The following is a 26,395-nucleotide window of genomic DNA, read 5'->3' as shown; positions in this document are numbered from 1 at the left end:
GCGCGTCCGCAGGATCTGGCAATGTCACTTATGTTCAAAAGTTATTCCCAACATCCGGTCCCCATATCATGTCAAGGTTACAGTCACAATCAAGTATGTTGAAGTGAAGATTTGATTTCTTATCAATATACTTGCTCACCATACAGGTAGGGCTGGGAATTACTAGGGAACTCGCGCTAAGATATTATCACGATACTTATGTAATTGCGATATGATACTGTGATTTTATTGCGATTCGATGTTCCAAACATATTGCTCACCAAATGTCTGCTGCAGAGGGACAAGAGAGAGACATGAGAAAACAAGGTTTGATCAGTCATATAAATAAAAGTGCTGAAAACAAATTAGCTCCCTATTAAAAAAAACAAAACAAAAAAAGTGCTATGAAGTAAAAATACAGGAGTTTGTCAATATGATATATCATCTGAAATAATATCCCCCATCACTACATACAAGTGCTATTCAGATATGGAGAGAGAGTAGACTAGACTGGGCCAGATCAACTAAACTTGTTCTGTTGCAGTTTGCTTCCAAGAAGTCGAATGCCAAATGAAAAGGAAGCCTTGTCTCTGTTTGGTTAGGCTACTTGTTCCTCTACATATCATGACCACTTACTACAGCTATGCTGCTACCTCCACTACTTCTGCAAGCTTAGACGAAGATGATTCCTTTTTATCGTCCAATATGCTCAAATGTCCATCGGCAATTTGTTCTCTGTTCTATCCCAACCCCTCAGAAGGACAGATAAAACATGCCCTGGATGGGGTAGAGTGCAGCGTCCCTGGAGAAATTACAAGGGTTAAGCAACTTGCTCAAAGGCACAACTGCAGGCGATGACTGAGCTTGCAGGTGATAAGAGTACAATGGAAGTTGAATAGACAAGCACCCCAAATAAAGTGTTCTATATTCAACTTCCATTCTCCTCCAAGAGTGACTGATTTTTATTTCCTGCTCATCCAGTTTGTTCCTCGATCCCTGCATCTTGGTTTCTACTGCGAGGTAGTTTCCCCTGTGCTTAGCTTGGGGAAGCAGCTTGGAGGAAAGGCTGAGGAGGATTTTTTTGAGGAATTCCACTGGATTTCTGCCTTTTGGCTTCCTGATCTGGCCTGCTGTGCTGATGCACATGAATATGATGCGTTGCCTCTGACACACACACACGCATTACACTTTATCCCTTTTCCACTGAACACATACCTCCAGGGTTACACAGGCTTTCAACCAATATGCACTTCTTAAGCTAAGGTTTAAGCTTTGCCCTATTTTCCCAAAGTTTTTCTCATGAAATATGACAGAGATGCAAGGCCGAGTTTTAAACCACCCCTGTGGCCATGCTAAACACGGTCTTCATGAGAAGTCCATGTGATGTCTCTCTCTGTGGATTAGATTATTATTTTCCTGGATCCCATGGTTTGTAGACAGGAAGTGTTGGAGATTCTTTTGGAATTGGTCATTTGTTATGGTTGTCGTCGTGGTCACACTCGTAGTGCTGGTTTGCTTGTGTAGCTTATGAGCAATTCCATGGTAGTGGAATTACGCTGAGACAGATTTTCGACTTTAAAATGTATGCCAAACAAAATCATTGATTTCAAAGTTGAACTCTATGCACAGTGGCTACTTTGAATAATTTACACCAACAAAAAAATATATAAATGTACTTGAAAAACTGTGCAGATGCTAAGTTTGGTCAGAATTATGGTAAAATCTCCTTCAATTTGATTGTTACTGAACTTCATCTGCACAGTTCTTCCTGTAAATGTATTTTTGTAAATTTGTCAGTGGAAATGGTTCAAACTAGTACCTGTGCATAGAGTTCTATGGTTTGTTAAGCTTTGAAATTGATGTTTTTGTTTGGTCTACATTATAAAGTGAAAAATCTGAGTCTGTAATTCCATTATCATGGAATTGCCTCTACTATGTTTATGCGTGTGCTTGGTCATGTCTGAGTCAACACAAAACCAGCTGCTCTGACAATGCTTAATTCAATTCAGCCTCTTTGTCGGGTAACGATGTAATACCTGCAAAGCACACCTTAATGAAAATGGCCAGATGAAAGGGCATGGTCCATACACCCTTCCGGCTGACCCAAGACAGCCTATTGATATGAATTTATCTGAAAATGACTACAAATACACACCATGCAGTATACCAAAGGTGGGTCCATGTATAAACTGATAAATGCTTTTGTCGATTCTCATCATTCCCTCCCTTCCAGACAAATGACTATTTTACTGGCTTATCAGCTGTGTTATGAGACCGTTTTTTTTGTTAGTGTACGTGTCTATCGGAAAACACAGTAACTATAGTAACTAACTTCCTGTGTGCATTTAGGCATGTGGGTGTATGTTATACTCTGGCCCTCTATAATTGTTGATTATGAAGATCAGGCTGAGATAAGTGGCAGTCGGAGTGCTGGTTTTCTCCTCCGAACAGAACAGGCCTCCTGACTGTCTCGGAACAGGCCTCCTGACTGTCTCGGAACAGGCCTCCTGACTGTCTCGGAACAGGCCTCCTGACTGTCTCGGAACAGATTATATGTTCGGATTCGCACAATGACAACATTGCTGCTGATCTCAGTTGTGTACCTGTCCCACAGTCAAGTGTCTGAACTTTCCCGCTCGATCATGATGGCAGAATTTTGTCTGCTTGCTCCTGTAACCATGCAATGTTTGTGTGTGAGCTCATAGCAGCAGGGGAGGGTATGTGCTGTAGATGATATCTCGGGGGCGGACTGACTCCTAGACAGAGAGCAGAGCAGGTGATTGACATACAGATCAATGACCTCACCATTGGGGAAGCTGAGGGATAGACAGTACCTCTTTGTACAGAGACAGTGCTGCATTGATCCCCCCTGTCTGTCAACACTCTGCTATTATTCTGGGGGATCTGGGTGAAATAGACTATGAACCTATTAAAGAGAACACTTTACTGGCATAACTTTAGTATATATATATATATATATATATATATATATATAGCAATAAAAGCATACAAAATGCCTATATTGGTAATAATCAATGGGCTGTAGGCTACCTGGTAGGGCAATGTTTTCATGAGAACTCCTGGGCCATTACACCCCAAACAAAAATACAAATGTGTTTGTTTCAATTTACACAAGTTGTCATTGTTATTAACATGTTATTCATTACCCTTCAATTAAGGTGTCACCCTGTATTGTCTATGTCGTGGTTTGATTGATTCATGATGAATGGGCAGTGAGGTAGTGCACTGTGCACACCATGGACAAACAGCTGGATGATGTCATCCAACAGTGCCAGTGTTGGTTGTTGAATCCAAGCTCTACAGGCTGTGTGTATTATACACTGTATTAGGTCATTTCTATAAGATGGGTGTTGGAGAATTTTGGGACTTGTATTTCATGTAAAACAGGAAATGTAGTTTAAAAAAATGTTTAAGTAGACATTTTGATTCTGTCATTAATTAGCGTGTGTGTGTGTGTGTGTGTGTTAGGAGGCGGAGATGGAAGGCGGAAGTTCGTTCAGCAGAAAGTCGTGGGCGTCGCAGTCTTTACGGGTCACCGCCAGGGAGCTCTCTTTGGTCAGCACGCGAGGCAAGACCAACGCCATTGCAGAGCGCTTCTCCAAGTGAGTGACACGCACAGCTCTCTACTAGACACTTCTGTATGAGTGTACTACCGTGGACACTTCTCTTCCAAATTCATCATACCAAACACGCATCTATCTGTAGGGAATCCTCCATATCACCCTGCTCTACGTACATACTGTACCAATCACACTTATCCTTTTGGTGCTCCAGTATGTACATACAGTCAGTCAAGTCTGAGTCAACCCAAACACTTCAGTCTTAAAGGCTTTATACAAGTGCTCCCATCCCAAATGTACATAATTGAGGTTGAGAGGGAGGTAACAGAGATGTTAGCTGTATATTAATCCTGTTCTGCAGGTCATTGGGTTACCCTCGTGTCTGCCAACAGAGGTTGCAGCAGAACTGGAAAGAGATCATTCTGACTGTTAATAGTTACCACTCTTTAAGAAGCTCTGTGGGTCGGAAAATTCTGGTTGAAAAGTCACCTCGTCATCACATTGTCGTAACTGTAATCGTAGGTTGACTATCAACCGTGACCTATTTCCTCATACACCTTGCATGTACAGGTAATTTTCTTCTGTTGCTATGTAAAGTAGCTGTTACCTTACAACAATCCTGACCTACCGTGCCACTCGTACATTTCAGCTGGCATTTACATAGCAATGGCTAACTGTGAACTTTAACACCTCACAAAGCAACCGTTTTGACTATGCAGAGGTTGTTGATTCTGCTCTTCACAAGTCCTCTCTGTCAGACCTAGCTATGGAATCACAATTTCCCTAGTGTAACACAAGGGTGTATAAAACCAGTGTAACAGTGGTGTTAGTCGAAAAGCAGCATAGTGTCTGCAGATCCAGAGGAAACCAGATCTGTGTCAGAAATAGCCCAAAACCCTTTTTTATATTGCTTACACTTCCCTGATCTCTTCAGACCTTCAAAACATGTTCAGATATTATTGATTTAATGTCAGTGCAAACTTCCATTCCCAGTGTAAAGCTTTGGTCTACTTTACTGTGTGCACCTCTGTTCTTGATCAGCAGAGGTCAGTGTTGCTCCTCTGTTCCATAGGTACCAGAGAGCTGCTGAGGAGGCCAATGCTGAGAAGAAGAAGAAAGCGGTGAGTATCTCCATTCAGCTCCCCAACAGGAGACCCACTCATGGAACTATAGGATGTGACATCACCTCAGACACAGTCACCAGTTCAATGATACGCTTGTGAAGCTGCCCTCTTGGTCAAGTCTTTGACTCTGTCACCATTGAACTATATCAAATCAGATTTTATTAGTCACATACACATGGTTAGCAGATGTTAATGCGAGGGTAGCAAAATGCTTGTGCTTCTAGTTCCGACAATGCAGTAATATCTAACAAGTAATCTAACAAATTCACAACAACTACCTTATACACACAAATATAAAGGGATGAATAAGAATATGTACATATAAATATATGGATGAGCGAGGGCTGTGCGGCATAGGCGAGAAGCAGTAGATGGTTTGAAATGCAGTGTTACATATGAGTTGAGTAATGTAGGATATGTAGACAATATTAAAGTGTCATTATTTAAAGTGACTAGCGATAGCTTTATTAAATCCATTTATTAAAGTGGCCAGATATTTGAGTCTGTATGTTGGCAGCAGCCACTCTGTTAGTGATGGCTGTTTAACAGTCTGATGGCCTTCAGTCTCTCGGTCCCAGTTTTGATGCAGCTGTACTGACCGCGCCTTCTGGATGATAGTGGGGTGAACAGGCAGTGATATCGGGTGCTGTAGGTATCCTGGAGGGCAGGTAGTTTGCCCCCGGTGATGCGTTGTGCAGACCGCACTACCATCTAGAGAGCCATGCGGTTGTGGGCGGAGCAGTTGCCGTACCAGGCGGTGATGCAGTCCAACAGGATGCTCTCGATTGTGCATTTAGGTGACGAGCCAAATTTCTTCAGCCGCCTGAGGTTGAAGAGGCGCTGTTGTGCCTTCTTCGCCACTCTATCTGTGTGGGTGAACCATTTCAGTTTGTCAGTGATAAGTACGCCGAGGAACTTAACTGTCCACCTTCTCCACTACTGTCCCATTGATGTGGATGGGGGGTTGCTCCCTCTGCTGTTTCCTGAAGCCATGATCATCTCCTTTTGTTTTGTTGATGTTTGGTGAGAGATTATTTTCCTGACACCACACTCCGAGGGCCCTCACCTCCTCCCTGGAGGCCGTCTCGTCGTTGTTGGTAATCAAGCCTACCACTGTAGTGTTGTCTGCAAACTTGATGATTGAGTTGGAGACGTGCATGGCCACGCAGTCATGGGTGAACAGGGAGTACAGGAGGGGGCTGAGAAAGCCCCAGTGTTGAGGATCAGCGGGGTAGAGATGTTGTTTCCTACCCTCACCACCTGGGGGCGGCCTGTCAAAGTCCAGGACCCAGTCGCACAGGGCGGGGTTGAGACCCAGGGTCTCGATCTTAATGACGACTTTGGAGGGTACTATGGTGTTAAATGCTGAGCTGTAGTCAATGAACAGCATTCTTACATAGGTATTCCCCTTGTCCAGATAGGATAGAGCAGTGTGATGATGATTAGGTCGTCTGTGGACCTATTGGGGTGGTAAGCAAATTGGAGTGAGTCTAGGGTATCAGGTAGGGTGGAGGTGATATGATCCTTGACTAGTCTCTCAAAGCACTTCATGATGACAGAAGTGAGTGCTACTGGGTGATAGTCATTTAGCTCAGTTACCTTTGCTTTCTTGGGAGCAGGAACAATGGTGTCCATTTTGAAGCATGTGGGCACAGCAGACTGGAATAGGGATTGATTGAATATGTCCGTAAACACACCAGCCAGCTGGTCTGCGCATGCCCTGAGGATGCGTCTAGGGATGCCGTCTGGGCCGGCAGCCCTGCGAGGGTTAACATGTTTAAATGTTTTACTCACGTTGGCCACAGTGAAAGGGGAGCCCACAGGCTTTTGTAGCGGGCCGTGTAAGTGGCACTGTATTGTCCTCAAAGCGGGCAAAAAAAGTTATTTTAATTTGACTGGGAGCAAGATGTCGATGTCCGCTACGTGGCTGGTTTTCTTTTTGTAGTCAGTGATTGACTGTAGACCCGTCTCGTGTTTGAGCCGATGAATTGCGACTCTACCTTGTCTCTATACTGACGCTTTGCTTGTTTGATTGCCTTGCGGAGGGAATAGCTACACTGTTTGTATTCAGTCATGTTTCCAGTTGCCTTGCCAGGATTAAAGGCGCTTTCAGTTTTGCGCGAATGCTGCCATCAATCCACGGTTTCTGATTAGGGAAGTTTTTAATAGTCACAGTGGGTACAACATCACTGATGCACTTGCTAATAATATACATGGCGAAGACTATAATCAAAGAGAATTCTCTTGGTAGATAATGCGGTCGGCATTTGATTCTAGGTCAGGTGAACAAAACGGACTTAAGTTCCTGTATGTTGTAATGATCACACCAGGAGTCGTTAATCATAAGGCATACAACCACACCCTCCTTACCAGAGTTGTTTGTTTCTGTCGGCGCGATGCGTGAAGAAACCGGGTGGCTGTACCGACTCTGACAACATATCCCGAGAGAGCCATGTTTCCGTAAAACAGAGAATGTTACAATCTCTGATGTCTCTCTGGAAGGCAAATCGTGCCCTAATTTCATCAAACGGGTTTTACTAGAGATTGGACATTGGCGAGTAATATGCTCGGAAGCGGTGTCTGATGTGCTCGCCTTCGAAGTCTGACCAGTAGGCCGTTTCGTCTGTATGCCTAAGTGGTTTTGTGCTCTCTTCTCTGCTCAGGCTACTTGTTTTGACAGTGACTAGATGAGATAAAGCATTTTGTCATTCACATGGTAAAATGACAGCCTTTCGAAAACTTCCACCTCCCACACACCCATTATAATCCTCATCTCGTCTGAGGAGCACACCGAACAATTCCATGCCTTGTTCTGCCTGCCACTTATTGTGATGGGCAGGCGGTCAGCCCCATAATCCTGACTCAGTCGACTAATCCCAAAGTAATTCCCTGTGTTGGGATAGTTGTCTTTGTCTGTTGGGATAGTTGTCTTCTCTGTTGGTTATGGTCTTTGTTTGTTGGGAAGTGCTGGAGAAGTGGACTAGGGAATAAGTGATCGGCCGATGTCATGCAGGAGCACAAGGTAACTACCTAACATTTCCAATGGCTCATCGATGGGGAATGTATTTTGATCATTGGGTACATTGCTGCCAGTGAATCTGGACCGAGATTGTAGCACAGGACTTGCTCTGCGTGACGTGACATTGTGGAATTCTGGAGAGGCTCAAGTAGTTGTAGACAAACATTGTTTACACACAAGGTCCTTAAGGTCATTCAGAGCGAGGAGAAGACACACACACACACACGCTGGTTGTATTTATGTGTGGTGCATGCTGTTCCTCCAGTCTTCCTGTTTGTGCTGAGTTAAACAGTCGGCACAATGTCTAGTCAGCACAATGCTGTGTGTATGCGTGGATCCACAGGCAGCACTAGTCCTAAAGGGTGGGCTGTACATTTGGGTCATAGGAGGAAAAGAGGTCTCAGCTTTCTGAGATTCAATCCTCTGTGTTGCGGTATGAGAATCAGGGCCAGGAGTTTTAACTAGGTTTTTTTTCAGGTTTATTTTGGTCCTTGAGTTTTTCCTGGTCAGGTTAACCAGCAACATTGTCATAATGAATGATTACATGATGGTCCACAAATGAGCGCTAAGGAGGCTCCTGCAGTCTTATTTAACATTGTGTTGATTGTGTGGAATCTACACCGAACAAAAATATAAACAGAACATGTAAAGTGTTGGTCCCATGTTTCCTAAAGCTGAAATAAAATATCCCAGAAATGTTCAATATGCACAAAAAGCTTATTTTACATCCCTATTAGTGAGCATTTCTTCTTTGTCAAGGTAATTCATCCACCTGTCACGTGTGGAATATCAAGAAACTGATTAAACAGCATGGCCATTACACAGGTACACCTTGTGCTGGGGACAATAAAAGGCCACTCTAAAATGTGAAGTTTTGTCACACAACACAAGCCACATATGTCTCAAGTTTTGAGGGAGTATGCAATTGGCATGAATACTGCAGGAATGTCCACCAGAGCTGTTACCAGAGAATGTAATGTTCATTTATATATCATAATCCACCTCCAATGTCGTTATAGAGAATATGGCAATACTTCCAACCGGCCTCACAACCGCAGACCACGTGTATGGCATTGTGTAGGCAAGCAGTTTGCTGATGTCAATGTTGTGAAGAGAGGGCCACATGGTGGGGTTATGATATGGGCAGAAATAAGCGACGGACAACAAACAAAATGGCATTTTATTGATTGGCAATTTGAATGCACAGAGATAACGTGACGAGATCCTGAGGCCCATTGTCGTGCCATTCATTCACCACCATCACCTCATGTTTCATCATCATGTTTCAGGATGATAATGCACAGCCCCATGTCGCAATGATCTGTACACAATTCCTGGAAGCTGAACATTTCCCAGCTCTTCCATGGCCTGCATACTCACCAGACATGTCACCCATTGAGCATGTTTGGGATGCTCTGGATTGACGTGTAAGGCAGCGTGTTCCGGTTTCTGTCAATATCCAGCAACTTTGCACAACCATTGAAGAGGAGTGGGACAACATTCCACAGGCCATAATCAACAGCCTGATCAACTCTATGTGAAGGAGATGTCACGCTGCATGAGGCAAATTGTGGTCACACCAGATACTGACTGGTTTTCTGATGCATTTGTTTTTTTAATATATATATTTTTTGAAGGTATCTGTGACTAACAGATGCATGTCTGTATTCCCAGTCATGTGAAATCCACAGATTAGGGCCTAATGTATTTATTTCAATTGACTGATTTCCTTATGAATTGTAACTCTTTGAAATTGGTGCATGTTGCATTTATATTTTTGTTCAGTATAATTCCCCCTTCAACTGTGACCATTATCAGTAATGGTTCTGTATATAATTACAGGTATGATTATTCCTACTTAATCACATCTAATTATGTTCTCTAACCGCAAAAGACATGCAAAAGTTAATGACAGTTTTATAGGGGAATAAATGGCCACTCCTTAACTTTCAACATGAGGTCCTCCCTCTTACTGCTGCTGAGTCAGGCAGATTGAGTCACCTTTAGTGTTCTAATCAGGAATCTAATTAAATTTGATTTGTCACATGCGCCGAGTACAACAGGTGTAGACTTTACAAGCCCATAACCAACAGTGCAGCTCAAGAAGAAAATATTTACGAAGTAGACTTAAATATAAAAAGTAATAATAATAAAAGAAACACTAACTATGACGAGGCTATATACAGGGGTCACCGGTACCGAGTCAGTGTGCGGGGGTACAGGCTAGTTGAGGTAGTGTGTACATGTAGATGGGGGTGAAGTGACTGTGCATAGGTAAAAAAACGAGCAGCGAGTGTACAAAAAAGGGGGGGGTTCAATGTAAATTGTCCGGTGGCGATTTTCTGAATTTCTCAGCAGTCTTATGGCTTGGTGGTAGAAGCTAGAAGTGTGTGTGTGTGTGTGTGCGCGTGTGTGTGTGTGTGCGCGTGTGTGTGTGTTCTCGTTCAATAGTGGTGAATGGCTGAGATGTCTCAATAGGTTAAACGGGACTTCATGTGTTGTAGGTTACGCTGTGTCTTGAGGACATAGGGTAAAATGGGAGGAGCAGTGACATTGTTGATTTGACTACTTACTTTTTAACAATCCAGTTTTCAAGGGAAATAAATAACTTAAAGGGAGTTTGGTTTTGTACAACACTGTCTGCAATTTGAATGTCATGATGTGATTGGCGATCACAGATCTCAACACTGACAGCATGAGGTTCCGTAACATGACACATGGTACATGTTAGGTGATGCCATGACTTCAGTGCATTTGTATGGCTCTGACATTGGCTCACACAACAACGGAATACTTGAAACTTCATGTGTCTGCTAGATTCACACACACAAATAACCACATATTTACAATATTTATTTGGGGATAAACTTTGAGAAGTGACAAGTAAAGAACCCCAGACTCAGTCAGCGAAGAGTTAAACATTTCCCAAATGTATCATTTCCTGCTTTCTTGTTTCCTGGGATATTTTTTTCCCCCCTCTGCCTCCATCTCTCTCTCTCTTTCTCCTGGTCTTGATGGGGGGTGGGCTGGTTCTTACTTCCAGAGTTTTTCTAACTGCTAACATCTGGGAGAGCTTGATCACCCTTACTCGGCACAGAGACCAGAGGGAAGGACGGCAGACTGATTCCAGCTACAGGACTCTCCCTGTCTACAACCTAGACTCCCCACTACGCCTCGCCTCGCTCTCACAGGTTTCACCACTTCTTTTAGAAAAACAGGGAACCAACTTTTCATTGCCTGTTGCTCGTTTTTTCCTTGTACTTCTTGAACATACTTCTTGTACTCCAACTGCTTTCATACAGAGAATGATTTTTTTTCTTTTTTTCTACTGTCTGTTCTTTCAGCTTTGGGTTTCTCTTCCTCCTTTCTCTTTTGTTTGTTCCTCCCATATTCTGATCTCCTCCTTTTTCCATGTGTGTTTCCATCTTGTTTCTGTCACATATATTTTGTTGGTGAAGCACGGCTTGATGTGCAGGCTAGGTTTTTCTGAGTTGCTGCTTGATTGAAGTGTGGTCAATGTGATGACAGTAGGAAGTGGCGTCAGTTTTTTTATTTGTATTGCTGTGTTAAGTTTGCATGGATGTCCACTGCTATATGGTTGACCACCTCATTATCACGTTGAAGGGAAAAATCAGGTTTGTTCTTCGTTAGGGTCGTTGTGAATGTTGATGGTTACCTACTGATTGGAGCTCGTCTCATGGATGCCGTTTTGACCATATAGATGACATATTGTTACTCTTCTTCATGGGTGTGACTAGATACTTTGTACTGAGTTGAGCTCTGTGTACCATAGCCCAGTGCGGTTCCTTGAAAGGAACATTGAGTACCCCATGTAAACTAAGTTCATTAGTTGTCTCTGTTCTGCTTTCAAAGGGCCGTATTGTTTCATATACCTTTCAGAAGTTCCCCGTATTAAACAGAGCGTTTTACAAGCGGACATTCATTTCCATATCTTCTAATGAAGATCAGTGAATGACATCACATAGTGGAGTATTGTTGTCCCATAGTAGTTCAGCTAGCTGCTCGCCGTAAGTTCCGAGTTGGGAACTTAATGGACGGTTAAGCCTAGCGGAGCAGAGAACACTTCCTGTACTTTCAGGAAAAGTTGAGGTAGGTTTCCACAGAATGGAATATGGTTGAGAAAGAGATCGCCGTGTTCAGTCCTGCTCTGTCTCCATCTTGAGCCAAGACTTTGTATGCCACTGTGGAGTGGACTGTGCAGCAGCTGATAGTTGCCTGCTCTGACTTCAGCCACCAGCCAGCTACTCTCGTGGCTGGTTGAACAGCTGCTCATCTAATCTCGCTTTCCTTCCACGTCAGTAACTACCACTGTCCACAGTCTTTTCCCACTGTGGCCTCGGGAAGAAAACTCTGACAGAGTTTATGAACTTGAGATTTTTCCAATATTTTTTTCCTGTTTAATTTGGTTGCATTCTGGGTGCTTGAAGTTGGATGACATAATACTGGACATGATTGACTGGTAGAAGTAGAATGTTGGAAGCAACTGTTGATGACTATTTTGTTGATAATAGTTTCATTCCACACGGTTGAAAGATTAGACTGTGACTATTTGTATTATTGCGAACTGTTAGAAATGGTACTGTATTTTGGTATTCTTCCAGTTTCTCATACGAGACTACTCTTACACACACTTACCTCGGTACAGTTTACATGGTGGTTAACTTTTCGGTCGATGTAACCTATTTCAGGACGTTGCATCAGTCAGTCAGTAACTTCAAGACATTCTTCCAGTTGACCATTCTCTAATCTTCTCTTGTCTTCCTGGCAGTCGGTGGAGAGCCTTCCTCCCACTCTGCGTTCAGGGAACCTGAGTGTTCTGAAGAAGCGCTGGGAGCAGCCGGCACCTCGCCAAGACAAACCCTCCCTGCAACCAGCCGGCCCACCCCGCGCCCGCCTTATCCCCCCAGCTGTACCCAAACCAGTGCCACCGACTGAGCACCGCCCCCAGCCAAATCTCCAGGATCCCCGGGCACTCAAGGTAGTCAAGACAGTATCCAGTATCCTTCAGCAGCTATAACCAAGGAAGGAGCGGAGAGAAGGATGGAGAGAAAAGATCAGCGGCCAAGTGAGGGAGAGGAGGAGGAGGAAGGGCTGATGCAGGTGGAAGATAAGGTGGCGCCACCCAGCCCCTGCAGCCCCGTTGAGAAACCCAGCGTGCCTCTCAACAGCCTGAAGATGATGTTTGAGAAGGGAGAGGGCGCCAAGAGAAGGGTAAGACTGATAGACTCACACACACATTTTACTCAAACACGTTCTCATTCAGGCAGACACACACTGTGGGTATGTATCCCTCTACAAAAGTGGTTCCCAAACTCTGGGGTAGTCCGCTGGGTTGGGGGGTAATGGTAGAATGCACAAGGTGCAACCTCGAAATTGGCTAGTACATCGGCAGTGTTCCTCAATGATGGAAGGGGGAGCCCTGAGTGAAAACGTTTGGGAACCACTGTTCTACACAGTATCTACCCCTCTCTGCTCTATGGATTCTCTCTCACCCCATCTCTTGGCATCTTCCTCAACATGTAGCTGCTCAGTATGCTTGTGGGGTCAGGTCAGTCATCTGACTGTGTGATTGGTTAGCCCCCCCATCCCCCCCATATCCAGCTGGGATGCAGCTGAACTCCTGGTCTGTTGCACAGCCAGATAGTTTCATGGTGCCTTCCTTTGGAGTGTAGTCATGCTAGCAGTCACATGCCTTGGTACCTGATGCATTCGTGCCTTTCAACAAGCCCCGTCTGACTTCATAAAGGCACCCCGAGGACTACTGTGTGTCTCAGTGCGCATCACTAAGTACAGATAGAACACCCATTCACTCAGACACACACACACACACACACACACACACACACGTGTAGAGGATACTTGCTAAAACTAGCTTACCTACTCATATTAGAGGCCAAGAAACTCAAAACATGCATACATGCACTGACCTGACGAAGACGCCGCCCCAGTTGAGAAGTGAAATACTTTGTGCCAGACACTGAGGGAGGGTCTCCTGTGGCTCCTCCGATATTAGCAGAGAGAAGTCAGCCATTAAGTGGCCATATTAACGACCCATCCCTCTGTCCCATTACTGTCTAATTAACTCAACCCTTCAGTCACACTCTTTCTGTCCCCTCAAAAAGTTATATGTTTCAGTTCTCCACACTGCCCTTATCTGCTCCTAAACAACCTTCTCTTTTTTTAGTGTACACACATACCATAATACCCCAGGGTCACGAATGTACCCGCATTCCTCGTCTTTCTCTTCAAAGACCCACCATAGGAATTCTCCCTCCTCACTCTGTGTCCTGTCATTCTCCTTCAGTTAGGTATTCACCCCTCATGGCCCCCACCCCACCTCTTCAGTTAGATATTCACCCCTCATGGCCCCCACCTCTTCTCTCAGCATCACACAAGATTGCTCTCCTCTGTGCACTTCTGCTTCTCCTATTTTTCAGTTTTCTCAGTTTTCTCATCTGGTAAAAGTTGAGTAAAAATGTGTGACTCTGAGACCATAATACTTTGTATATTCCTGATGGTCTCTGGTGTAGGCTACCTTAGCTTAGCCAGGTGGAAAAGCAAGACTGTGGAGTCCGATTCAGACTGGAGTGAGTTTGCCACCACGCCTTGGTGTTCATCTCTTTGTTAAGTGTGTTCATGATGACCACTAGCGATACTTAGTTCTACATGTTGGAAATTCCCCCAGTGTCTCCTCAGGGAGACTGGTCTGAGAACAGTGGTAGTGTTGTAGTCTTTGTCCTCTTAGCCATTCAGTCAGACGAGGCCTGCCACAATGGCCATGCTTCTGGACTTCTGCTGAATTTACTGGCAGGGTTTTAAGAGGGGAGTGACAGACGGTAGGAGGTCGACCTCGATTCGTCTTGGTCTGAGAGCTGTGCTCACTACTCGGTGTGTTTCCTCTATACATGCTCACAAAAGCCCTTATCGCTACGCCAGTGCATTTCAGCTGACTAGAGTGGAGGTGGGGCTGTGCGTGGGTGGAGGAGCTGCGTCTCCAGGTCTACACACACACACGCTCCATCTCTCACTCTCTCTCACACACACACACACATACATGAGTGTTTCTGTTTCCCCCCGGCCTTGCCTCAGCTTGTGTCCCCCCTGCCCTGCCCCAGCTTTAGCTCAGTGCATGCTCTGGGCTGATACCATCTTACAGCAGTGATGTCATGGAAGTGGTATGCACCCCCCCCCCCCCAACCAAATCACTAGAGGCCAACAAACCCTGCTCCTACAGAACACAAACTCCTTTCTCTCTCTCTCTCCAATCAAAAGACTCGCAGTACGTTCTCTCTCTCTCCTTCCCTCTCTCCTTAGTTCTACGCCTCTTTTTCTGTCCTTCTTTCTCGTTATAACCTCTCACACACCTTGTTTCTAGGTCTCTTTTACTCTCTGTATTCCACCTTTTCTCTTTGTGTCTCCTGTTTTTCGATAGCCCTCGTTTGTAACTGTATGAGCTGTAATGGGTCCTGGGCACAAAAGGTTTAGATGGGGCAGATAAGGCTCTGTTTCTCTACCTGGCTGTCACCCAAATCAACTACACCCTGTACTGCTTGTCACTGGCATTAGCCTTCTCTGCTACCACAATATTCAAAACATGGCTTGGTGTTTTTTTTTTTTTAAAGGATTCTAGTTACCATAGTTACTTGGTTAGACGCAGACCATTTGCACATGCAAAGAACAGTTTGAGACTACAGCACATTGTGTAGACTACACATTCAATTCACGCTTGCTTGAAAAAGGTAGGAGCTTTAGCCTGTTTGATCAATTGTGTATATTACATGTTTGTCCTCTCTTTAAAATGAGTCATGCCTCTCTGCCTGGCTGTTGTTTTGGTCGATTTAGCCCAACATGTAGCTGCTGGCACACAGTTTGATTTGCAGTGGAATCAGTTGGTCCTGTCTCAACCTGTCCTCGGTGAACCACAGGCCGTATCGCTGTCCTCTGCTCTAACATAACATCACACTCTCTTGTAAAACATTTTGTATGAGCAATATTTTGAGTGAACTAGGAAATGGCCTTTCAATACATAACATTATGGACACCTTGTAGCTTCAATCCGCAAGTACAATGTAAAAAGTGATTGACTTGGCTATGGCTGACTCCAGAAGGCCCCGTCTGTTTTAATTGGCCAGATCCCTCCTCCACTCATCTGTATCCAGGATTACTGCTTAAGCCTGACCATCTGGTTTACACATCAGTGGGCTGTAATAAACACACACACATACACGCTCGTGTTTGTTAATTCTGTAGAGTGTAAGGCGGGGGGGGGGGGGGGCTAAACTGACAGATGGAGTTGGTTTAAGATGGATCTTTTAGATATTTCATTTAGAATTTTAGTACCCTTTTTAGGTATCAAAAAAACAATACAAATGGTTTTGACCTTTACTACTAAAGCCCATGGAAACGCATTGAATAACATCCATAAATGGCAAAAAATAAATCATAAGAAACAAGATTTTGAAGTGTCTGTCCGAAATCTAGGCGATAATTAAAAAACACATATTTTGTATTTTTTTTTACACATTTAACCACTTTTTTGGGGGTAGAGGCACAAAACAACCTTCTACTTCCATTTTTTTTAAATATTTTTTTAAATCCAATACCGGTTACACTTGTGGGGGTCGTAGAGCAAAACGGAGAGCACCATTGTGAGAGCCTCCCCTTTCCATAGAGTAGAGTAGTAGTTAGTCCATAGAGTAGTAGTTTGTACGTTAAACCATTCGGACGCTACAGACGTTTGTGTTAGACGGATTTTCGGGATGTCTCATGGTCTGACAAACACCGCTCTAGTTCTGCCACCTTTCACCTCAGATGCAGAAGTGCGACAGGTGGATATGGTGGATTGAGATGCATCCACTGCAACAAAAAACATCTCTAACTTAAACTGGCGGATTTTGATGGGGATTTTTTTGTTGTTGTGTAACTTCGACTCTAAGGGATACTTCGGGATTTTAGCAATGAGGCCCTTTATCTACTTCCCCAGAGTCGGATGAACTCGTGGACACCATTTGTATGTCTCTGTGTCCAGTATGAAGGAAGTTAAGAGGTAGTTTCACAAGCCGATGCTAACTAGTGTTAACGCAATGACTGGAAGTCGATATGTATCCACAAGTTCATCTGATTCTGGGGAAGTTGAGAAAGGACATCATTGCCAAAATCGTGAAGTATCCCTTTAACCTTGATCCCCTCACTGGGCCATTTGTCTGTGTTTGAACAGAGTCCCTTCTCCCTAGCCCCCCTGTGGTGACTAGCCTGTACAATCTTATGGCATTGTAATAGGGCATCTTCAGTGTTTTGCAGGTTAAGGTGAGAGGGGAGTGTGTTAAGTGTATAGCCTACTTGTTATGTGTTTTCAGTTGTGTGTATGTGTATTGGTGAGTAAAATGGCTGTGTCATGGTGGAGTTGGTGGGGGGACAGACGGTCCTGTCTGACAATGGCTCTGCCTCTTGAGCTTATTAGGGGATTAACGCTGTGTACATGTGTCCGCACGCTAATGTGTACATACAGTAGTGCAGGGTTCCCCAACTGGCAGGCTGCGGTCTGAATTTGGCCCATATGGGATTTTATTTGGCCCCCTCAAGTTTTCTGTGCAACTGTTTATTTAAAAAAAAAATTGTTGATGGACGCAAGACTGTAAAAACACCAGCAAATTAGCTTCAAGTGATTTTAATTTAGGAAATCTGTTCCAAAGTATTCTCACACATATTAGAGAGATACTATGTGTGAGATCCTATACAAATATAAGCAAGGTTTGAAATGATTACGTTTTAGTCAAATATATCCGTTTTGGGCTTCCTGCAGTCAATTTGCAGTCTACAAATGAAGTGTAATTATGTTCCGGCACCCTGACCATCCGCTCAAGAACAAAATTGGCCCGCGGCTGAATCTAGTTGATGATCCCTGCAGTAGTGTGTAGGGGTGTGTGTCTCCCTTTACCATATGGTGAGTCATGATGTGGTTGGTTACATGGTTAACAGACCCGTTGGGTTGTGCTAGAAGTATTTTAGCTGGAATACGTCTGAAGTAGTTTTTTCTTGTCATATTTGTTTCTTTTCCATGATGAACTACATATTATGCTTAATGCTTTCTTGAAAACAGACGGGTTGATTTTAGCTGTAGAATTTCATTGCATCTGCTGTCCAAGATTAGCCGACTGCAGTAAATTCACCATCTTGTTCAAGTTAGAAACATTTCAGCAACTTGAGACAATTGAGCTTCTTCTGAAACCTGGACACCATATATATTTGGTGAATTTGTTTTGGTGTTTAACAGTAAAGTGTTCCTTACTGCTTTCAGAGTCTCTCTGGGCAAATGACATTCATCACTGATAGGAATGCTTGTTATTTGATTAGGTCTAGAGCAAGGTGTCGGGGGAAATGGCCAGTTTGTGCCAGTGTGAATAAGGGGTTTGTGTAAGCAACCATCAATGGCTCATTGTAATGTAAAGGATATGCAGGAGCTGGTTTTGATGTCGATGGGCCAAACCATTGTGAGATAGGGGGAAGTTGTGATGAGTCGTGGGGGTGGTCAAATGTGACCAATGATGGGGTTGTCTGAGTGTAGAGATGGGCTAAAAAAAATAAAAGCAGAGGCTGACTAACTACAAAGGCATAGAGAGACAGTTGTAGAGAAAGCAGGAGGAGACTGTGGTGGTTGGGGTGGCGGTGAGGACATCGGACAGTCCTTGTCTGAGGCTGTGTAATAAACTGAACCCTGACCCTTGACCCCTGTGTTATCATCCAGGTGAGCACGGGACTACACAGCAGCTCCTCCGAGGACATGGACCAGAGAATAGGAGGTAATACATGAGCACGGGCACACACACACACACACACACTTGCACTAGACCCATATAGTGCAATCACATTCTGAGGGCACAGTATGTGATATCACTACTAGGCACTAAACTGACAAAAGGATCCCATGCAGAGAGGTGCCCACTGCAGTTATAATAGCCACGAAGGTTACAGATGAGAACACAATGTGTACATCACGGGTGCATGATAACGGCCGTGCTTGAATTGAGGCAGAACAGTGTGTCAATTCATAGTGCCTTACACTGCTTCATCTAAAAAGACCAGCTTTATTTACTCAAGTCAACTTTTGGCAGCTTTTATATATCGTTACCCCTGTTTTTCTTCTTCATAGCAGCTAATGTAGGCTAGTGACTTCTGACAACATAGCAGCAGAGCTAGGTGGGGGATCCGGATCAAGAAACCTTCTAGATGCTAACCTGTGTGTGTGTGTGTGATTTTTGTTTTGTTTCCCCCCGCAGTGTTATCCCCTGACCGAGTTCTGGAGACCACCTCCCTGAAGGAAAGAATGGCCAAGTACCAGTCAGCCCTTACCAAAAAGGGCCCACTAGCACGCACTGTGAGTTTGTGTGTGTTTTGTATTTATTATACCCATTTCGTACAGAAGATGTGGTATATTACCTGTAAAAAAATATATGTAAGGCAAATGTTTTATATGGCCCCCTTTCAAACAGCCTTATTTACCAGTTTTCCCTTTTAAACATACCAGTGGGTAACTGGCACAGTGGAAGGTGTGGGGAGGGTTAAACCATGGGGGCTGTTTAGATGTCAAATTAGGGAGGTGTTAAACAATTGAAGTGTTAATGAATTGACCTGCAAAAAAGCAGAACCATTCACACAGACCCAATACCTGTACTTTGGTTACAGGGTCTGTGCAAATGCAGGAATCATGACTAGGTCTTTAGGTGGGTGTTAATGGACTGTTTTTGACCCCTACCCCTTACAGATGTATATCAGAAAGCTGGTATAAAAAAAAGCAGGCATGGTAAAATAGTGTGATTTTGGTCGGTTGTCTTCTAAACACTCCTCTCTCCTTACATTGTCTAGTCTCCTTTGTTTAGGAGAAGCTAGAGACACTGTGGACTCGGTCACCAGACCTACAAATGATTTTTTAGAAAGTGATCTTGTTTAACAGTCCAGGAGTTTTGGTCTCACCACATCCCAGGCTAAATGTAAGGATGGTGTACATGGGAAAAGTGTCACGTCAAAGAAAGACAGATCTTAGTTCACATATTTTGCTAAATATGTTTTCTATATCCTAAAACATCATTTTGTCACTGTTCTTTTACTGATCGACCTCTCTGTTCGTCTGCAGGCCAGTCAGTCAGAGGGAGAGGACGGCAGCCTCAAGGAGAATGTGCCCCCTAGTGGTGTGGCTGTGGTCAGTACCTACGCGCGTGTCTGTGTGTGTGTGTGCGTGCGTGCGTGTGGCGCGTCTGAGAAATTTGGTGTTGAGGTGTGTAGCGACAGAGGGGACATGCAGTGTGAGTCTGTGAAATAAACGACACACTGTGTGTGAAGATTAGTTAATTGGATAGGGGAGCAGCGTTTAAACTGATAAAAACTGTAAACCAATGAAAGCTGGTGTGCAGTAAGTAAATAAACTCTTAGAAGTGCCCTAAAGATCCTGCTTTAAAACATGAATACACAGTGGCAGTAAACTCTTTCATATAGCTTTTTATGTACTGTATATTTGATTTGCTGATGGGTTTTCTCTCTTTTTCTCTCAGAGCCAGGCTTTAGAGTCCTACAGCAGAAAAGTTGCTGTAGAAGAGACCAATGGTGAGTCAGCTTTAATTTCCCTATCTCCCATGATGTCATCCCCCACAGCTCTCGGCTGGGGATGCTGAGGACCGAACCGCACCCAGCTGCTCTGATTGGTCCTCTGTGTTAAAGGGCAGAGCGGGGTGGAACCCCGACTGGCTTGTTACCCTGAGTTACTGCTCTGTGTCTAGGCATCTCGCTCGTCTCAAGATTTTTTTTGTGAAAAGCTAGGCTCCCTTTTTTTATTGTTATATTGCTTTGCCCAACTGTGATACTGACTTCCTCTGCAGCCAAGATGGAGTCCCTGTAGTCTCACTGGTATGTTGTGTGTTTGGTCTTTTTCAGGTGATGGCATGGACACACCTACCTCTAAGGATAGTACCTCTTCTCCATCCTCAGCCCACAGTGACCCGCCCAAGGCAGCCAGGGTGAGTCCCCTCCGTCACCTCCATCACAGTGACACGCACAACATGTATTCAATCAAGGAAATCGATAGGACCGCTATAAAATCTGACGACAAGACTTGTTTCCGACAAACACAATGCAGTGTATGAAAGGTAAATTCTTAAAGTGTCTGTGTGTAGAAGTTCTGCCTGCCCGTGAGGGAGACGTGCATTGCATGCCTGAAGACGGTGTACCCGTTGGAGAGGCTGGTGGCTAACACCCAGATCTTCCACACCTCCTGCTTCCGCTGTCTGCACTGCAACACCAAGCTCAGGTACTTGTGACACTCGCACCCCACGGGACACTTCAAATAACATTATATAATAACATTATACAAATGTCCCATTCCAAAACATTTAGAAACCATAGGAGAAAGAACATGCAAAGACAGTATTGTGTATCATGCATCATAATACAGTATATTTACAAAATGCTTTTTAATAAAAATGATCACAAGCCGTATCAATTGGAGGAACATTACTTTTGAATGTAGTACATTTGTATGAAATGTCAAGTAAATCCAGTACTGCTTTCAGTAACCGGTGTCTTGTGTCTGCATGTATCTAAAGTGTATTTGTCTGGTTCTTTTGCTGCCCTCTGCTGTTCAGTCTGGGAAACTACGCCTCTCTGCACGGCAATGTCTACTGCAAGCCCCACTTCAGCCAGCTGTTCAAGGCCAAAGGCAACTACGACGAAGGCTTCGGCCACCGGCCCCACAAGGAACTGTGGACACCCCGTGCAGAGGGAGAGGAGGAGGAAGAGGGAGTAGACCGGGAGGTGGAGAAGAAGCCAAAGGAGCAGGCAGAAAGAGTGGCGGTGGTGTCCCGTCCAGCCTCGTCAGGCAAGCAGCCCAGCCCCACAGTGGAGGAGTCTCCCCTGGCCAAGGTGACGGACCTGACTGCCTCTCTGGAGACACGCAGCCACACCACCTCCACTGAGAAACTCTCCAGCGCCGAGAAAGTCCCAGAGGCCCGCAAGCTGAGGGTTGCCTGGCCCCCTCCTGCCGACAGCGATGCTGGTACCTCTCAAATTCTGGAGGCTGGTAGTGGTGTGAGCCGGCCCTGGAGAGCCAAGTGGCCCCCAGAGGGTGAGGTGTCATCGTCCACCCTGAGCCACGACAGGTCCGAGCTGAAGAGCCTGAGGAGGAGCTCGTCTCTGAAGGAGCGAAGTCGGCCTTTCTCGGTGGCCCCCAGCCTCACCACCAATGCCCTCGGGCCACGGGAGCCCCGCAGGCCCCTCAAATCCCTGCTGGATAGGAGGGGGTCACTGGAGGACAGCCACTCCATGCCTAAGGAACCAGAACCCAAACCCCAGAGGGAGAGAGAGGTAAGGCAGGAGGACAAAAAGGAGTGCAAGCCCGCCCCGCCCAGCGGCAGTGTGGTGAATGGAGAGACCAGCTCCGAGGAGGAGGTAGAGAGTCTGCCGGCGGCACAGGAGGAGAGAGAAGAGCCGATGGAGAGAGGAAAGGAAATAGAAGGGGCTTCTCTGAAATGCCAAAGTGCCTCTCCGGATATCCCAGCATCTCCCTCTCCGTCCCCGCAGCCCAAACACAACCGCAGCTCCCAGGACGTGGGCTTCTGGGAGGGCGAGGAGGAGGGGGGCGAGGGGGAGCAGCTCACCGTAGAGGAGATGATCAAGAGGAACCGCTACTATGAGGAAGAGGAGGAGGAAGATGATGTCTGAACAGACACTCCACTCTGAATCTGGCTGGATTTAGACTGGATACACACCAACACATTCTGTCCCCAGTCCACCATATATAACCCAGGGAGTTTTTAAAAGTGCAGGGATAAAACCATGGGGACCCACTTGTTGAATTTCTCTCTGCTTGGGTGCAATCTGTGATCATTTTGATTCGTTTGTTTCATTCACAATAGGAAAGTTAGCAATAAATCAGTCTTACTACACTACATAAAACCAAATAGCCTGATTCTTTTGTTTTCTGAGGGAGCCTGATAGAAGGGAGCGGTAGATTGTAGCCATTTTTTTTTTACACTGGTTCAGGCTGGTCTGTCTTTTTTAAAACTGGAAGTAAGTACAGTTACGATATATATGACATCTTTTATATATTCTAGCAAAGGTTACATCGGCCATATCATTCTCTAAACTGGAAATGATCTTTTGTCAACATTTTATTTTTTTTGTTGATGAAGAAAGACTAAAGACTTTTGACAGGAAAGCCTGTCAAATAAATATACATGTTTGTATTTGCAAATCAGATGCTTATATAGCCTTTGCTTCACAGGTACTTAAGTGGACTAGTCCATACCACTGCCAGATGGATAATAGGAGAAGAGACGTTCTAAAAGGATCACAAGCAGTCGCTTCATCTCTTTGATAATACTTGAGAATCAGAAAAGGCTTGTGATAGAATGTGGTAAATGGATCTTGGCCGAGTAAACCAACAGTGTACTTTGAGTCTTTGGGTCTTTACCTTCCTGGATTTATGTTTTTAGTTGTCCTTTGACACAGTGCATGTTTTGAATGGTTTTAAAAGCATCCTATTTTATAATGAATTTTTAAAATTGGATAAATGCACAATTGTTAAACTTACCCTTATGTTTTATACCTTACTTTAAGGAGGACCAAACCTTTTTCGTATCTTGACATTTTAAATCAGTTTGTTTGAAATAAATAATAAATGGTCTATCATTGATACATCTGTTGTCTTGTTTCAGTACATGACCTAAGGCTGGGATTCAATCCGATCGACCTTGTAGACGGTGCAGCTTTTTAAAGGCCCAGTGCAGTCAAAAACTTGATTTTCCTGTTTTTTATATACATTACCAATCAAAAGTTTGGACACCTCTCATTCAAAAGAGTTTTTTAAATTATCTATATTGTAGAATAACAGTGAAGACATCAACTATGAAACAACACATATGGAATTGTAGTAACCAAAAAAGTGTTAAACAAATCTAAATATATTTTATATTCTTCAAAGTAGCCACTCTTTGCCTTGACGAGAGCTTTGCACACTCTTTGCATTCTCTCAACCAGCTCCACCTGGAATGCTTTTCCAACAGTCTTGAAGGAGTTCCCACGTATGCTGAGCACTTGTTGGCTGCTTTCCTTCACTCTGCTGTCCAACTCATCCCAAACCATCTCAATTGGGTTGAGGTCGGGTCATTGTGGAGGCCAGGTCATCTGATGCATCACTGTCCTTGGTCAAATTGCCCTTACACAGCCAGGTGGTGTGTTGGGTCATTGTCCTGTTGAAAAACATATGATAGTCCCAGTAAGCGCAAACCAGATGGGATGGCGTATCGCTGCGCTAGCCATGCTGGTTAAGTGTGCCTTGAATTCTAAATACATCACAGACGGTGTCACCAGCAAAGCACCATCACACCACCACCTCCATGCTTCACGGTGGGAACCACACATGCGGGGACCATCCGTTCACCTACTTTGTGTCACAGACACGGCGGTTGGAACCAAAAATCTCAAATTTGGACTCATCAGACCAAAGGACAGATTTCCACCGGTCTAATGTCCTCGTGTTTCTTGGCCCAAGCAAGTCTCTTCTTATTGGTGTCCTTTTCGTGGTTTCTTTGCAGCAATTCGACCATGAAAGCCTGATTTCATGCAGTCTCCTCTGAACAGTTGATGTTGAAATGTGTGTTTACTTGAACTCTGTGAAGCATTTATTTGAGCTGCAATTTCTGAGGCTGGTAACTAATGAACTTATCCTCTGCAGCAGCGGTAACTCTGGGTCTTCCTTTTCCTGTGGCGGTCCTCATGAGAGCCAGTTTCATCATAGCACTTGAATAAACATTTAAGGTTCTTGACATTTTCCAGATTGACTGACCTTCATGTATTAAAGTATTGGACTGTCATTTCTCTTTGCTTATTTGAGCTGTTCTTGCCATAATATGGACTTGGTCTTTTACCAAATATGGCTATCTTCTGTATACCACCCATTCCTTGTCACAACACAACTGATTGTCTGAAACGCATTAAGAAATAACTTTATCAAGGCACACCTGTTAATTGAAATTCATTCAAGGTGACTACATCATGAAGCCGGTTGAGAGAATGCAAAGCTGTCAAGGCAAAGGGTGGCTACTTTGAAGTATCTCAAATATAAAATATATTTTGATTTAACACTTTTTCAGTTACTACATGATTCCATATGTGTTCTCATAGTTTTGATGCTTTAACTATTCTACAATGTAGAAAGTAGTTTAAAAAATAAAGAAAAACCCAAACAGTACCAGTCCAACTTTTGGACTGGTACTGTATATTTCCACACAGTTTGGAATAATATTGTGAAAATGATAATGCTCTTTCAGTGTAAGAGCTGTTTGAAAAGACTGCTTGACGTTTTGGTGGGATGGAGTTTTGGCCTGCCTGGTGACATCATCGGGCGGTAAATTAGTTAATAGACCAATAAGATAGAGTTCCAAACCTTTCTACCAATAACAGCTAGTTTTCAGTTTTACCCTGACCACTTCGACAGTCCTTGCAAAATTCTTGCTTGAGAAATGGCTCTTTGCTTAGAAACTACATATGTTTGTTTTCAATTAAAAATAATCACAGTAAGGATCTAACAGTCCCGATTCAATCAGCCAAATTACATGTTGTGAAAATAAAAATCACACAAGCGGGCCGTTGTATAGAAATAGATTCTCATCTTTAGTTGGGTATTTAAACATTGCATTCAATTGCACAATTTATAGGTGACGCATTCATATCTATGATCTGTAAGATTAAATGAACCTAATTGGTGATTAATATGAAATGACATGGTACTCTAAGAAACAGTTGTGAGAACAGTGCACGGTCTTGCCTTTTGAAATCATAAAATGCAATCATTTAGCATATTGCTTTCTTGAGTACAGTTCTGTTATTACAGATGATGAATCAAAACAATTACAAAATGTTGTTGATCAAGTATTTCATTTAAACCTGTCATTAGTCAACAAAATAACCCAAAAGAGAAAGAACAGAGAAATGCTAAACAAAAAGTAGTGCATCATAATCCACTATATCTAGAATAAAGTGCTTTTGATAAAAGGATATGGCATCATGAGTCTTAGAAAAAATAAACATAACACAGCGTCATAGTCGTTACAGTCATTTGGATTTTGGCATACCTGAGAGTTGCATTTCTTGGCTGCGGGTTTTATGTTACAGCATTTTGAATTGAATTCCCCTAATAATCTCAAAATAGAGTTACGATAATAAGATTTGACTGATTGCTGCTTAAAGACCTGGGATTGGTCCAATGATCTCCCTTTGAACCATTTTCTATTGCCATGATAACAGTAAGCACTTTCTTGAGGCACCCATGCAGTATTATATTATCCATCTTCCTACCATATAGTAGCATGAGTTTCATTTTATGTTAGGAGTCAACCAGAGTAAACTAAACCGAGGTAGGACATCCCAGGCAACATGCTGGATCCAGGAGTGATGTGAAGCGAAGGGATACTGCACTGGAGTGATAACTCCAGACACTCCCCTACAGCAGACTTGGGATTGGTCTATCATCATCATGTCGCTACCCTCTCTCAGCCGCTGAGGGGGTGCAGGTCAACCCTGATTTTCTCCCCGGTGCTCATCATGCCGATGGTAGGGTAGAACCCTCCTGCTGGCACTGCCACCTCCCTACGGCCCACCACCTTCCCATTCCTAGTGAAGAACAC

General features: G+C 44.0%; 2 protein-coding genes across 2 annotated transcripts in view; one reads left to right on the top strand and one right to left on the bottom strand.

The window, feature by feature from the left end:
- LOC115143089 (LIM domain and actin-binding protein 1-like) overlaps positions 1-23,405 on the top strand; it is a 27,298-nt gene extending 3,893 nt beyond the window's left edge. Inside the window, 11 exon segments of the mRNA XM_029683119.2 lie at positions 3,469-3,602; positions 4,633-4,681; positions 12,493-12,661; positions 12,664-12,935; positions 18,469-18,523; positions 19,001-19,098; positions 19,855-19,920; positions 20,270-20,321; positions 20,649-20,731; positions 20,888-21,021; positions 21,356-23,405. Coding sequence (XP_029538979.2) covers positions 3,478-3,602; positions 4,633-4,681; positions 12,493-12,661; positions 12,664-12,935; positions 18,469-18,523; positions 19,001-19,098; positions 19,855-19,920; positions 20,270-20,321; positions 20,649-20,731; positions 20,888-21,021; positions 21,356-22,430 — 2,178 coding nt within the window. The 5' untranslated portion in view covers positions 3,469-3,477 and the 3' untranslated portion in view covers positions 22,431-23,405.
- LOC115143088 (SPRY domain-containing protein 3-like) overlaps positions 22,536-26,395 on the bottom strand; it is a 51,404-nt gene continuing 47,544 nt past the window's right edge. The window contains exon 11 of the mRNA XM_029683114.2: positions 22,536-26,395. Within this exon, the coding sequence (XP_029538974.1) occupies positions 26,261-26,395 (135 nt within the window). The 3' untranslated portion in view covers positions 22,536-26,260.

This window comes from Oncorhynchus nerka, linkage group LG15, assembly GCF_034236695.1.
Source record: "Oncorhynchus nerka isolate Pitt River linkage group LG15, Oner_Uvic_2.0, whole genome shotgun sequence".
NCBI classification, from domain to species: Eukaryota; Metazoa; Chordata; class Actinopteri; order Salmoniformes; family Salmonidae; genus Oncorhynchus; species Oncorhynchus nerka.
The sequence above is the reverse complement of the archived record's forward strand: the minus strand, read 5'-3'. Positions and strand labels throughout refer to the sequence as shown.